Source organism: Physella acuta, unplaced genomic scaffold (genome assembly GCF_028476545.2).
Source record: "Physella acuta isolate Inbredline_101_S28 unplaced genomic scaffold, ASM2847654v3 ptg002226l, whole genome shotgun sequence".
NCBI classification, from domain to species: domain Eukaryota; kingdom Metazoa; phylum Mollusca; class Gastropoda; family Physidae; genus Physella; species Physella acuta.
This window is the reverse complement of record NW_026733726.1, coordinates 1-14,314: the sequence shown is the minus strand read 5'-3', so window position 1 is coordinate 14,314 and position 14,314 is coordinate 1. Positions and strand designations below refer to the sequence as shown.

Genomic DNA, 14,314 nt, shown 5'->3' with positions numbered 1-14,314 from the left:
GTTTGTGAGTTGAATTTAACCCTGGGTGTTTAGGTATGTTTATCCCAAGATTTAATGCAGGTATAAAAGCAGAGTGAACTATTTGTGAAGGAGCTAGTTTCAGGTTAGCTTGATTGTAGCGTGTTACGTTAAATTGAGGAAAAATGTGAACTAAATAAAAGGACCAAAACTGTTTACCATTTTGTTAAGTTGAAACAAAATTTAGAAAAAAAAGTAAAACGAATATTCACCTTTTTACAATGCCCAACAACATGAGATTTATTCTGTATTTTTGCAGCAGCCATTAAATCCACCTGGTTGCCATTGACAACTAGATCCTGCAAGCAGCCAACGTAGGACAGCCCTAGCATAACAGCCCAGAGCTCTTTAGGCAGGGAGGTAATATTAATTTCAGGACCTAAACCTCCGACATACAAGTGCCCATGGAAATCAAATCTGTCAGATATTTTAGCCGAGGTAAAAGATTCCTTTAATCCATCCACAGAAATGTATCCTTTGTTGTCTGCAAACTCAAAGTAAATATCATGGGGGGCACCATCAGACACTTGAGTCTTGCTGCCTTGGATCTGACAAAGATTAGAGAAAATAATTTAGAAATATTGATCTATAGTTCAATTTTTTTGCGGAGATGGTTTAGTCAAAAAAAGAGAATAAAGACAAAAAAACTAACTCAAATTTCATAATACATCTCCATAAATCTGACTTAATCTGGGCATATTTTTAGTATGACAGCATGGCTGAGAGGTACAGCGCTAGACTGCTAACCCAAAAGTCTCAAGTTCGGATGCCGGGCTTGAGTCTGTAAGACGTCCCTGATTCCACCCAGCTAAGATGGGTTCCTGACTTAAATTAGGGAAACAAACAAAGGCGGCTGGGCCTAGAGCTGACTAAACTATCTCCTTGTATGCTCAGTCATTGAAACAGATTTAATCTACTTCATCTTCCTCTGTCTTGGGCACGCACAGTAAAAGAGCAATATAAACAGAAAGTGATATTTCAACGCCAAGGGTCTGCCTGGTATCTGACCTGTACAGAACAAACATGTTTTTCAAACTGGTTTCATATTGTGATGATCCTTACTATACCTTACTATACCATCTCTTCAAATCCATCTCTTCAAATACCGAGGTTAAAGGCTATAAATCTACTTCATCTGCCTCTAAAAACTGATGGGTTTAAAAGGGTATATTACCTACTTTAGCAACTTAAAACAGCGCTCACCTTCTGAACACCTGAGCCAATGTCCAGTATCAGGTAGAGATAACCGTCCAGCAACTCTAACGCAAAAAAGTCCTTACTATCCCGGTCACCGTTGCTGTACATCAACAAACCCCCGGGCTCGACGGTTCTCAACTGAAAAGCCAGAGACCCCTTCATACTGTCGAAGATAAAGAAAAGAATCCCACTACAGACGGACAACTTTATTGTCATGGACTGGTATATGATGAGAAGTGAGGTGAATGATTGTCTAAGCTAAGTTGTTATAATAAAAACAGCAACTGCTAATGGTTTAAAAATGATGGTAAGTAATAACAAAACAATTCAATGCATTAAGAATAGTTTTCCCGATTTTATTAATAAATACCTGCCCTTCAATTAGATACATATTTTTCAGCTCTAGTAATAGTAAAGAAAAAAACCCATATAAACACGCATTTTAGCTAGTGAAACCAAAATTTAAAAATAAATAATTAACAATATAACAATATATAAGTATATTATTATATTTTTCTTAGACAATATGTAAATAGCTTTTGCGAGAAAGCAAGTCAATATTAAAATATGTGACTCAAATCTCTATACTGGTGTTTCTATCATTAGTAATTTTTTCCCTACTTTTTAATTCTAATAAATTAAAGCACAAATACAATTTGCTTTATTTCCAGGTGTTTTTTTAATGCATATAAGGCTCTTCTTAATATGATTTGTATTGCTAAACTTTATGCATATTTAAGTTGTTATTCAACACCTTTTATAGCAATAGTTTTATTTAACATATAATTTTCAACCAGGACAAAAATGTCAATTCTGGGATAGCCATTTAAGATATCAATTTTATAATTTTGGCTTTGAACTTCACTAATCAAACTTGTTTAACCTTGAAAAACTTCAAAATACTATGCCACTTATTATTTAAAAAAAGAAAAAATTTGAAAGAAAAACTTTGGCTCACCTTGACCTGTCCCATGTGGGGACAGTTAAAAATGAGCCAGGGGCCTCAAACGTGACAGGTTGAGACTCCACAAGCTCCTGGCATTTGTCAAAGATCACCTCCCCCACAATCTCCAGCAGACTGTGGGCTTTGCGGGCCAGTTCTGTAATGTCTATTCTGATGCTGTCTGCCTGGTATCTGACCTGTACAGAACAAACAAACAAACATGTTTCTAAATCTGGTTTTATATTGTGCTGGACAGTTTTTTAATCTGGTTTTATATTGCACTGGACAGTTTATAAATCAGGTTTTATATTGCACTGGACAGTTTATAAATCAGGTTTCATATTGTACTGGACAGTTTTAAATCTGGTTTTATATTGTACTGGACAGTTTATAAATCAGGTTTTATATTGCACTGGACAGTTTATAAATCAGGTTTCATATTGTACTGGACAGTTTTAAAATCTGGTTTTATATTGCACTGGACAGTTTATAAATCAGGTTTTATATTGCACTGGACAGTTTATAAATTAGGTTTTATATTGCACTGGACAGTTTTAAATCTGGTTTTATATTGCACTGGACAGTTTATAAATCTGGTTTCATATTGTACTGGACAGTTTTAAAATCTGGTTTTATATTGCACTGGACAGTTTATAAATCAGGTTTTATATTGCACTGGACAGTTTATAAATCAGGTTTTATGTTGCACTGGACAGTTTATAAATCAGGTTTTATATTGCACTGGACAGTTTATAAATCAGGTTTTATATTGCACTGGACAGTTTATAAATCAGGTTTCATATTGTACTGGACAGTTTTAAAATCTGGTTTTATATTGCACTGGACAGTTTATAAATCAGGTTTTATATTGCACTGGACAGTTTATAAATCAGGTTTTATATTGCACTGGACAGTTTTAAATCTGGTTTTATATTGCACTGGACAGTTTTAAATCTGGTTTCATATTGTACTGGACAGTTTTAAATCAGGTTTTATATTGCACTGGACAGTTTATAAATCAGGTTTTATATTGTACTGGACAGTTTTAAAATCTGGTTTCATATTGTACTGGACAGTTTTAAAATCTGGTTTCATATTGCACTGGACAGTTTTAAAATCTGGTTTCATATTGTACTGGACAGTTTTAAAATCTGGTTTTATATTGTACTGGACAGTTTTAAAATCTGGTTTCATATTGCACTGGACAGTTTTAAAATCTGGTTTCATATTGTACTGGACAGTTTTAAAATCTGGTTTCATATTGCACTGGACAGTTTTAAAATCTGGTTTCATATTGCACTGGACAGTTTTAAAATCTGGTTTCATATTGTACTGGACAGTTTTAAAATCTGGTTTTATATTGCACTGGACAGTTTTAAAATCTGGTTTCATATTGTACTGGACAGTTTTAAAATCAGGTTTTATATTGCACTGGACAGTTTATAAATCAGGTTTTATATTGCATTGGACAGTTTTAAAATCTGGTTTCATATTGCACTGGACAGTTTTAAAATCTGGTTTCATATTGTACTGGACAGTTTTAAAATCTGGTTTGAATGCAGTTTAACCTTACCTAGACCTATACATTCCTGAAGACAGTTCTTCAATGGAATTTTTTGTTATAAATATAATGCAATTTAGCAATGGAGGATCTACGTTCTCATTTAAGCTTAGAAGTTTTAATGGCTTTTAGATCCAAGTATACTTAATGTTATCTATGTTATAATAAATGCATTGCAACATTTCAATTTTATTCGTACAAAAAATTTCAAATCTGTCCAAACTTTATAGGCAGTTAAACTTCAAACTTTTCACATAATAATTTTGAGAATCGTCCGAACTACTTATACCAGCAAGTAATAAATACGATGTAATAATATTCTTGTTAAAGAGTGAAGGTTTTGCATACAATATCTTTTGTGTGCACTGTGATCTGAAATGACTTATATAATGTTTTTTTTGTGCGTGTTTCACAAAATGACCTCACAGTGGGTTTTCAACTATAGCATGGCAGTGCAACCTCGCAGCTTAGAGGGAACATTGCAACCTCACAGCTTAGAGGGAACATTGCAACCTTGCAGCTTAGAGGGAACATTGCAACCTCACAGCGTAGAGGGAACATTGCAACCTCATAGCTTAGAGGGAACATTGCAACCTCACATCTCAGAGGGATCATTGCAACCTTGCAGCTTAGAGGGAACATTGCAACCTCACAGTTTAGAGGGAACATTGCAACCTTGCAGCTTAGAGGGTACATTGCAACCTCACAGTTTAGAGGGAACATTGCACTTTGCAGCTTAGAGGGAATGTTGCAACCTCAAAGCTTAGTGTGAATATTGCAACCTCGCATCTTAGAGGGAACATTGCAACCTCATAGCTTAGAGGGAACATTGCAACCTCACATCTCAGAGGGATCATTACAACCTTGCAGCTTAGAGGGAACATTGCAACCTCACAGCTTAGAGGGAACATTGCAACCTTGCAGCTTAGAGGGAACATTGCAACCTCACAGCGTAGAGGGAACATTGCAACCTCACAGCTTAGGGGGAACATTGCAACCTCACAGCTTAGAGGGAACATTGCAACCTCACAGCTAAGGGGGAACATTGCAACCTCACAGCTTAAGGGGAACATTGCAACCTCACATCTCAGAGGGAACATTGCAACCTTGCAGTTTAGAGGGAACATTGCAACCTCACGTCTCAGAGGGAACACTGCAACCTAGCAGTTTCGAGGGAACATTGCAACGCAAGAGTTGAAAGAGGGACTCACTTTTCTCATGCAACCTTTGAAGTTGGTCCTGACTTTAGACCCAGCCAACTTCTCCGTGTTGGGACTGCCAGCAACATACAGTACGTTGCTAGTGAGCCGCACAAATTTCCCCGACGTGCTCCCTTGCTCTTTGTACATCCCATCCAGTTCAACGTAGATCTGAAAATAAAAATAACAAAACAACTCAGGAAAAATTGGACTCGGTCATGTATAGCTTATCATATACAGCTGATTAGTTTAGCAAAAAAAAAATTTAGAAGATGAACGCATTTTTAATAACTTCTCATTATAAATTAATGGGAATGTAATTTCTTATAGCTTCTAGTCTGAATTACAATAGAGGTGACCAATAAACTGGTGTGTGGTCAAACATGCGATTAATTAAGTGAAATGTTTCTTAAACCGTTACATTACAATAGATGCAGATTAAAATTTTTTACAACATTTAATTTCCTTTTTTTTCAGTTACTTCCTTTTTTAAGTAAAATTTTAAAACTTTCAAGAAAAAGCTCATGTTTCTTCCTTTATTTGTTGAAAATTCTGTCACATAAATAGTAATGCCTTCTTGAATGAAGCTTTATTTATCAAATAAGTACTTTGCCATAAAGTAGTGCAACACATGATGAATACATTTGACTGATCTATTACAAATTACAGTTTCTATGTTCCAGAACCATTTGTTTTGATTATTAACCTTCAAGAAATTACAATATGATGATTGAAACTACTTCACTTTCAAATTCTAGACATTAAAAACAAATGAGATAGCATATACAAATTCTAACAACCTGCAAAAAAGATAATGTTCATATTTTCATAACTCATCTCTTGTAGGAAATGGAATTGCTTTTATATCTGTATAAAGTGCTTTTAGCACACATAAATAATTATATTTTTGTTAGCATACACTAGGCTTCTGATTGAAACTCCAAGATCACTGCTCAAATCACAGTTTAAAAAGTCGTATAAAACAAACTTACGTAAACACTTTTTGAAAATAATAATATATCTAAAATAATGACAAGAGATTTCAATCAAGGTTTTTGAAAAAATTACAAAGGAATTTAATTATGGAAGTATTATTTCCATGCCTACAATTATGCTTGCAAAAAGAAAAGTCAGGAAAAGTTAAAATTTTAATAAATGTCTACATGAACCAAACATTTTTTTTATTTATTAGTCATTTAACACAATGGTTCTCAATATTTTTTTTTATCATGTAACCCATGTAAGATTTTTAAAAATTTAGACCCAATATTAGCTAAAAAGCTTTAATCAACTAAAGGTGATAAATAACAACAGGGATATTTTGTTCTTTTTCCTGTGCCCCAATGTCATAATTGTGTTGGAAACAGTATAACTGTATTAGAAAGTGGTACAGCAAGGAAAGCACTATTTCTGTATTTGAATAAATACGTTGTTGTTACCGCAAAGGAGTTAGAAATGTTGAAACTTTGTTAGTGGTACTGTTTCATGCATCTGCTATATCTTTGGATGCCACATTTAAATTAAATGTAATGGTTTATTTTTAACAAGCATAAATTGCAGTACTATACAGTTGTGCATAGCGAAAGCTTTTTCTTTCACTATCTTAATGAACTTTCATGATATGCTATATTCAAATTAAATGTAATGGTTTATTTTTCACAAGCATAAAATACAGTACTATACAGTTATGCATCGTTAAGGAAAGTAAAGGCGGCTGGGCATAGTGCTGAGCACACTATCTCTTCATATGCTGAGGTCACAGAAACAAGTGAACTCTACTCCACTTGCCCTATAGGCCGTCAGGTTTGAAAAGGGAACTTTTTTTTACAGTTGTGCATAGCAAAAGCTTTTTCTTACATTATCTTAATGAGCCTTTATAATATAAGCCGTCACACATTACTTAAAAAAATTGTAAAAGATATTAAAGTCCCTCGGCTTTATTCTAGAGTAAAACTTCATCTAGGCTGCATAACAAAACTGTGTGTATTGAGAACCACTGCCTTGAAACTTATTCAACAAAAAGTATTAACAGAATTTAAATGGTCATCGATTCAATTGTATTGTAGTTTGGTCTTTGACTTTCAAAAGATTTAACCATAGGGAATTTCATTCTATACATGTACAAAGCACAACACCACAAGCACATTACTTGTGTACCAAAGCAAGTACCTGTTAGAAAATGCTTTTAAAAATCAAGTCCCCTTCCCTTAATAAAGGCTAATTTTTTTCCTCCATTCCCCAAATTAAAACAGATACATTGAAATTTATCGATTCCTTTTTAACCAAGACAGTACAGCCTAATCATGCAGCTATAAACAAAAGAGAAAATAGCAACAAAATTAAATTGAAAAAAAATGTTGTCTCTTCTAGAATTAATGATAGCTTTTATTTCTTAACAACTGTATAATTAAGATAACATAATCAAGTTTTATAGCCAATGATGTCTTTATTAGAAATGTGTTTCTTTTTTAAAATTCATACAATCAAAGGAAATGTAATTTTGCTATCGAAATATTTTGTTGCACAGATATGAAATAGAAAAAAGAAAAAAAAGACACAAAACAACATTTAAATACAATAAACAACATGAAATATTTTTTTTAATGTATAAAATAGTTTTATAGACATAAAACTGAATGTAGTTTTAACATGGTTTTAAATTCAGCATGAACATGATAAAATTAGATAAACCCAGCCCTTAATATATTGTATTTAATCTCTGACCTAAGCCTCAAACTTTATATTACATAATGTGTTGAATCTATGTCTTAGATATAAGGGAAGCAACAATCGACATGCAACAAGCAAATAGCCCAATGTTTAGATATTATATGAGTTAATCTACCAGACCACACTAATTGGGTTAATTAGGAAACACAAAGCTGACGAAGCACTGGACTACACTCACACAGACACGACCACCACAATAAGAGCTGTGCTTTGGTGGAAAAAGGGTGTGCGCATGCCTAACCGTGCTAGATTTTACTTACATAACAAACACCTTCGTCCCTAGTAAGCTAGACAGAAGGACGCAACAAAGAGAGAAAAATTCCTGATGTTATTTGAATGTTTTGTGTCGTTATCTGAACACAAACATATTTTTAACAAAGCTGGTTAAGTGGTATGTGAACAAAGTTTCAACATATTGATGTGCATGCCAAAATGGTGTATAGAAATCATATTCAAAGATCTTCAGCTTTAGAGATTAAGAATTCATAAGCAATATGCTGCGTCAGATCAAAACAATGTTTTGTGTTTCTTATTTGTGCTGATAAATATCATTTTATAAAATATGATGCACAGATGCATTTTTGTTATTTGGCTTAAGAGAAATAATAGCATAAAAGGTTCAACAAAAAAAATGAATTTAAATCTAAGGAGATTTTTCATGCATAATTCAATGAAAAATTGTGTATATACATTAAACTGCTATATGAATGATAACTTGAAATAAAATATTGGAACAGTAAAAATGTTAAGGATGTCTAGAATATAAAATGTAAATGTAAAATAAAAATAAAATAACTATTTAAAAAAAACTAAAGTTATTAGCTAAATAAACATTTTTTTGTCTTCCCATGAAACATTGTCTCCCAATGATGTAAAATGTGTAGCTAGTGGGACTGAGTGTTTGGGGATACAAAACTTATAACTTAAAAAGGGGATTTGTGGGTAATTTTAGTGCTCCAGTCTAAGCTAGATTACTACATTAAGGGTTCTTAACTTTTTTTAAAACTCTGTCAATGATTTTATTATGCACATAAATGTAAAAAAATAACCTAACCAATTGAACCAACCATACTGGAGGAGTTCTTTATTTTTAGTTGTTTTTATTATAAATCGCTTATTAACTATGTAGTAACTTAATCTTAAAATAAAATTAATCACTTTTTAAAATTGTAATTTCTGTGTCAATTTTTAGTTTTAATGGGGAAAAAATAAATAAACCCAAAAAGATATTTGAAACAGAGTTCTGTGTTAATCCTAAACCAAAAATGTAGACAGCGTTAGTTAAGAACCCTGTACTACACTAAACAATATGAATTAAACAGCGCTAGGAATGTAAACTACACCAGCAATTGGGGATGAACATGACTGCTGTGTTGTGTACACAAATACACTGAACATTGGGCAGTGAAAGGTCAAACTCGGAATTTTATTGACGAAAAAAAAAACACAACTAAAATGTGAAAAAATTTCATTCAGGCAGGTTTTGCAAATAGTTGGAGCATATTTACACAGGTAAAAAAAATGGAGATAAATATATAATATGAAGTATTGCAGAAAAATTAATTTCTTTAATGATGTAGAAAAATCAATAATAACAAAATGAAAAAACTTATTGCGTTTTTTATTTTAAAACTGTTTGAAATTGATTTTGCTGGATTTAAAAAAAAAATACTTAATCTATTTCCATAATTTGTATTTTTTTTTTGTTAGATTATTGAACTGAATTTGGAAAACAATGAAATCTAATGAAGCAGTTTTTTTTTTATTTTCCTTAAAAATTGTGACAAACATGGTTAAACATTTTTTTTTTAATTCTCTTAGAGTCGAATGATTTAAATCTGTTGATAAATTTGCTTCTCAAGTAAAGTACAATTATTTCCCTTGAAAAACATTGAATTAAACACCTTATTTTTGGGTTAACAATTTGCAATTATACAACAGTAAGGAAAAACAATTCTGTTTCAGAATGAAAAATACTAAGCAGGTATTTGATTTATAGAAATACAATGGTTGAAAAAAGAACAGTATTTTCTTTTCATACTGTTTATCGCTACTAATTCTATTATTTATATTTTTTTTTACAAAACTTTAAGATAACTTATAATGTATTTTTTTAAGCTTTAAAAAAACACACACTGATGGTTGAAAAAAAAAATGAGTATAGTCATTGATGAAGAAAGACTAATTTTACCTCTTTAGCCTCCCTGTGAATGATGAGTTGGTGCCAGCGGTTGTCATCAAACCTTGTGTGGGGCGGACGGATCTCAGCTTTATACATCCCAGATCCAAGGTTCACAGTGATAAAGATCCCCCCATCAATGATGCCTGCTGTGATGTAGTCTTTGGAATTTCCTAAGAAATGAAATATATATGACAATCTTGCATCACACATTAAAAAACGTCAAGACTTTGCTTTTAATCAACTGTGTAGAGAAGAAGGGCCTCTAAACGATATCATTTTAAATTTTTATTTTTAGAGAGATGATGAAAATAAATTAAATGAGATTAAATAAAATAAACATTAAGAGTGTTGACAACATATTTTATTAAATAACCAACAAACTGACTGGTGGAAAAAAAATTGAGATTTGACCAAAGGTATACTAGTGGGTTTTTGGTACTTATATTATGCATACATACTCATTTATGTTATAATTTTATATAATATAATTAAAAACATATAAAAAATAAAATGTATTTAGGATGTTTAAGAATCTCATTTGTTTATTTAGAAATTCAAATTTGGTCTAGCCATTAAAACAATGAAGTTAATGTAAAAACTAACTTTTTAAAGAAATATGTATATGCTTAATGCTTCCTTTCCTGATATCAAATACTCACTATAGAAACACATTTTTTAAGATAAGGAAACAAATTTTCCTGCGCTGCTGAAAAGTCCTAGCACAAAATGTGATTTAAAGGAAGACAATCTACAGTTGTTTTTTGCTTACTAACATAATCATAATGATAAAAAAGGGTTTTAAAATTGTAGTATTAGATGGATCTATGACTGTATATTATTACTATAAAAAAGATGCAATATTAAATATTAATGTATAAGATCAAATTATATTTAATATAAGCTAAGTGCATCATGCTCATTGCTCAGCCCCCCCCCCCCCCCCTTGTCACAAAACAAAACCAGTATAATTTCAATTAATTTCTATCTAGATTCTAGGGCTAACAAATAACAATTTACAAAAACGGTCTACAAAATGTTTAAAAATAAATAAATAACGCTAAAACGAAGTTTCTCACTTTACCTCCCAAAATATTGAAATCAAAAGTCAGTGTTCTCACACTTTCTTCTAAACCTCCCCCCCCCCCCCCCTATTATTACTATTACCAAAGTCAGACAGCTCCCTTCCCCGTACATACCAAGAACACCTGGTACAAAAATGCTAGATTAGATCTCTAGATGTCTAGATCTAGAATCTAGATCTAATTGACTTATTTTTCACTGGACTCTTCACTACTCTACTACAGTCTTCGATATACACAAAAAGTCTATCGAATAGCAGACGATCATAGATCTAGAATCTAGATCTAGATCTAGATCTAGTAATAAACCATTCAAGCACCATTTAAGCACAGCATATCTCAGATCTGTTGAGATTAGGCTAAAAATAGATCTAGACTAGAATCTAGATCTAGATCTAGATCTAGATCTAGATTCTAGATCTATTATAAGCCTTACATGAAAAGTAATTTCATATCTGATGGTGACACTTAATTTATTTATAAATATCGCGTTTTAAGTATTTAATAATAAAATAATGTTCCATGTTTTACACTGTCTTGTTGAAACAAAATATTCTACGTAAATACGACGAGACATTTATAAAACTACCACAATAAATCTTTTTTTTTTAAATTATAGGGCTTGTATGTTTCTTTAGCTGCGAAAATGTTTGGATGTGTGTGGTAGAAGGGGCTAACCAGTGTTTCTTTCAAAACTTTTTTTCACTGGGGGAGGTGGGGGGGGGACTTGAAATATTCCGGGGGGGGGGGGGGAAGGGCGGACACTGGAGATAGTTTATATTTTCTATATACAACTTCTATTTCGTTCGGGGTGGGGGGTGCAGTATACATTTTTTTTCGGGGGGGGGGGGGAGGGGAGGGGTCTTTCTCCTCTTCTCCCGAAGAGATCCTTGAAAGAAACTCCGGGGATAACCAACCCCCATATCTGCTCAAAGACCCACAAATGCTCACAGCTATGAAAAAATAAAAAAAAACAACGAAACTCTAATTACAGAAAGTAATTGATCGAATGCAAATACTGCTGCCAGATCGTTAAAAACGTTTCCCTTCATTCTGCTCCTTGCAGCCGACACTTTTAATTTTCACCCTTGCTGAATAATCAATCAAAAACTCCACATAAATTTAAAGAAACAGCTTTTTTTTAAAAATTGATTGACTGGTGTGTTGGCCATCTGAGATTTTATGTCGTGCTGTGATTAATTGTTCAACGACAGGCTACATAATAATACCATAAGTTAAAATACGTTTTCAAAATTTAAGAATTGAATTGATATGCTACATTTTATAAAATGGAAATCATATTTTTTAATTGCGCACATCCTAATACATTTCGCTTTTTACACTAATAAAACTATTTTACAAAAATGATTTATAATTATGTTTTTTATTGGGTTTTCTATGTCGACTCGGATTCAGTGAGAGAGTACATTTAAAAAAAATATTTTTTTTAAAAACCGAATGAAGTAATATTCTTCTTCTTTTTCGTTCCTTGAGGTAATATTAAAAGGAATTCCCAGCAACATGTTACGAGTCAACATAACTGTTAAGCGCAGTACGGTCCATTAAATCCAACTTTAGCCTGCTTTTTATGGATTTGCTTCCATAGGCCCTAACCTGTGTTCACCCAAGAATGATCTACACAAGGCAGCAGTTGTTTGATTTGGGAGTTCTCTCTCCTAGATGGGTTGCTGCACTCAGCTGAAAACTCAGCAAGCCTCATCTGCGCGGGGGCTAAAATTGGGGCTTTTGGAGTTAACAATCACATTCTTTCTTGCCGTACCACGCCGTCTCGGTACTAATATTAACATTATTTTTTTTCAAATAAAATTTTACGAATACGATAACTAAGTTATTTTTTTTTTTAAAATGTGTATTGTTAGTCTTTGACTTTATTGAAAAATAGGGCTTGCTTGCAATATTAAAGACTCTAGCACTCTAAGCACCCACTGAGAGGGCATATACAGAGTATAAAAATTATAGCATTAATTTCAAGTTGGTTATGGCTATAAGGTATTTGGCTATAGGTTAGGTCACCGGGTGTTAATTAGACGATTGATAATTGCATCCAGGTACCCAACAAGCAAGCGTCTCATCAACATTTAAATTTTAATTGTTGTTTTTTTTTTAAATTGTGTCTTTTAATTGTTTTATTATTTAAAAAGTGTTTTTTAATTAGCCTCCGTTCGAATTTTACTAGTAGTAGATTATTTATAGAAAGTGTGTAATAAACCTCACTCTTTCAGTCTAATAAAATCAACACACACATACACACACACACACATATTTTACAGAAACCCAGCAGACACCACCAATCCCAACACATAAACAAAACCACCACCCCACCTTCCCTCCCACACACACATAAAGACCCACCACAACCCCACACACCACATAAATACCCACCACAACCCCCACACACCACATAAATACCCACCACAACCCCACACACCACATAAATACCCAACACAACACCACACACCACATAAATACCCAACACAACCCCACACACCACATACACACCACAACCGCCACCATAACCCCACACACTACATAACACACCACCACCACAACCACACAACTTCTTAACACCAGAACCCCACACACCACACAAACATCCTACCACAACCCACACAACACACACCTTACCACAACCATACACACCACATACACCACTACAACCAGACACGCCCCACAACCCCACCACAACCCCACACACCACATACACACCTCCACTACCCACAACCCCATACCACTACACCACCCACACAACCTAATTAAACACCCTACCACAACCCCACACCCCACCACCACCCCACACAACACATAAACAAGCAACCCACCACAACCCCACACACCACATACACACCACCACCACATCCACACGCACCCCACCACAATCACACACTAGCACATACACACTACCATCTCCACCTCCTCCCACACACACTCGTAGATACCACCAGAGCCGGCGCTACCTATAAGGCAAACTAGAGGGTCGCCTAGGGCGCCATCCTTAGTGGGGGCCCAACAGATTTAATCGCTATTATAAACAAATACCTAATAATTAATAGCTTTCATAAAGGAGTAGCGATCTATTTCAGCACCCAGGACGAACTATTTTGCGCCCCCACCCCAAAATTAGGTCCATATAGGCCTATATTTATTCGCGATGGTGAAAATGCAACCCCACCTCCCTAACTTGGAAAGGTGGGGGCGCTTTTTACCAGTCACTTTGCCTTTTTAATTTGGTGTCAAAAATTGTGTAGAAAACGATTAAATAAGTTCGTAATATTTAAATTCGAACATTTCAAAACGGTTATCTAATTTTAATAGGGTTTGTAAGTCTCGTTTTCTCTGACTTTGAATTAGAAATCTGTCCTGGTGTATAGAGTTTTGTAATGACAG

General features: G+C 33.6%; 1 protein-coding gene across 1 annotated transcript in view; it reads right to left on the bottom strand.

The window, feature by feature from the left end:
• Positions 1 to 9,995, bottom strand: part of LOC131932591 (neurexin-3b) — a gene marked incomplete at its 5' end in the record, with an annotated part of 41,712 nt that extends 31,717 nt beyond the window's left edge. Inside the window, 6 exon segments of the mRNA XM_059289521.1 lie at positions 231 to 566; positions 1,222 to 1,378; positions 2,174 to 2,355; positions 4,931 to 5,089; positions 7,909 to 7,935; positions 9,840 to 9,995. Of these exon segments, the coding sequence (XP_059145504.1) occupies positions 231 to 566; positions 1,222 to 1,378; positions 2,174 to 2,355; positions 4,931 to 5,089; positions 7,909 to 7,935; positions 9,840 to 9,995 (1,017 nt within the window).
• Positions 9,996 to 14,314: the final 4,319 nt, after the last annotated feature.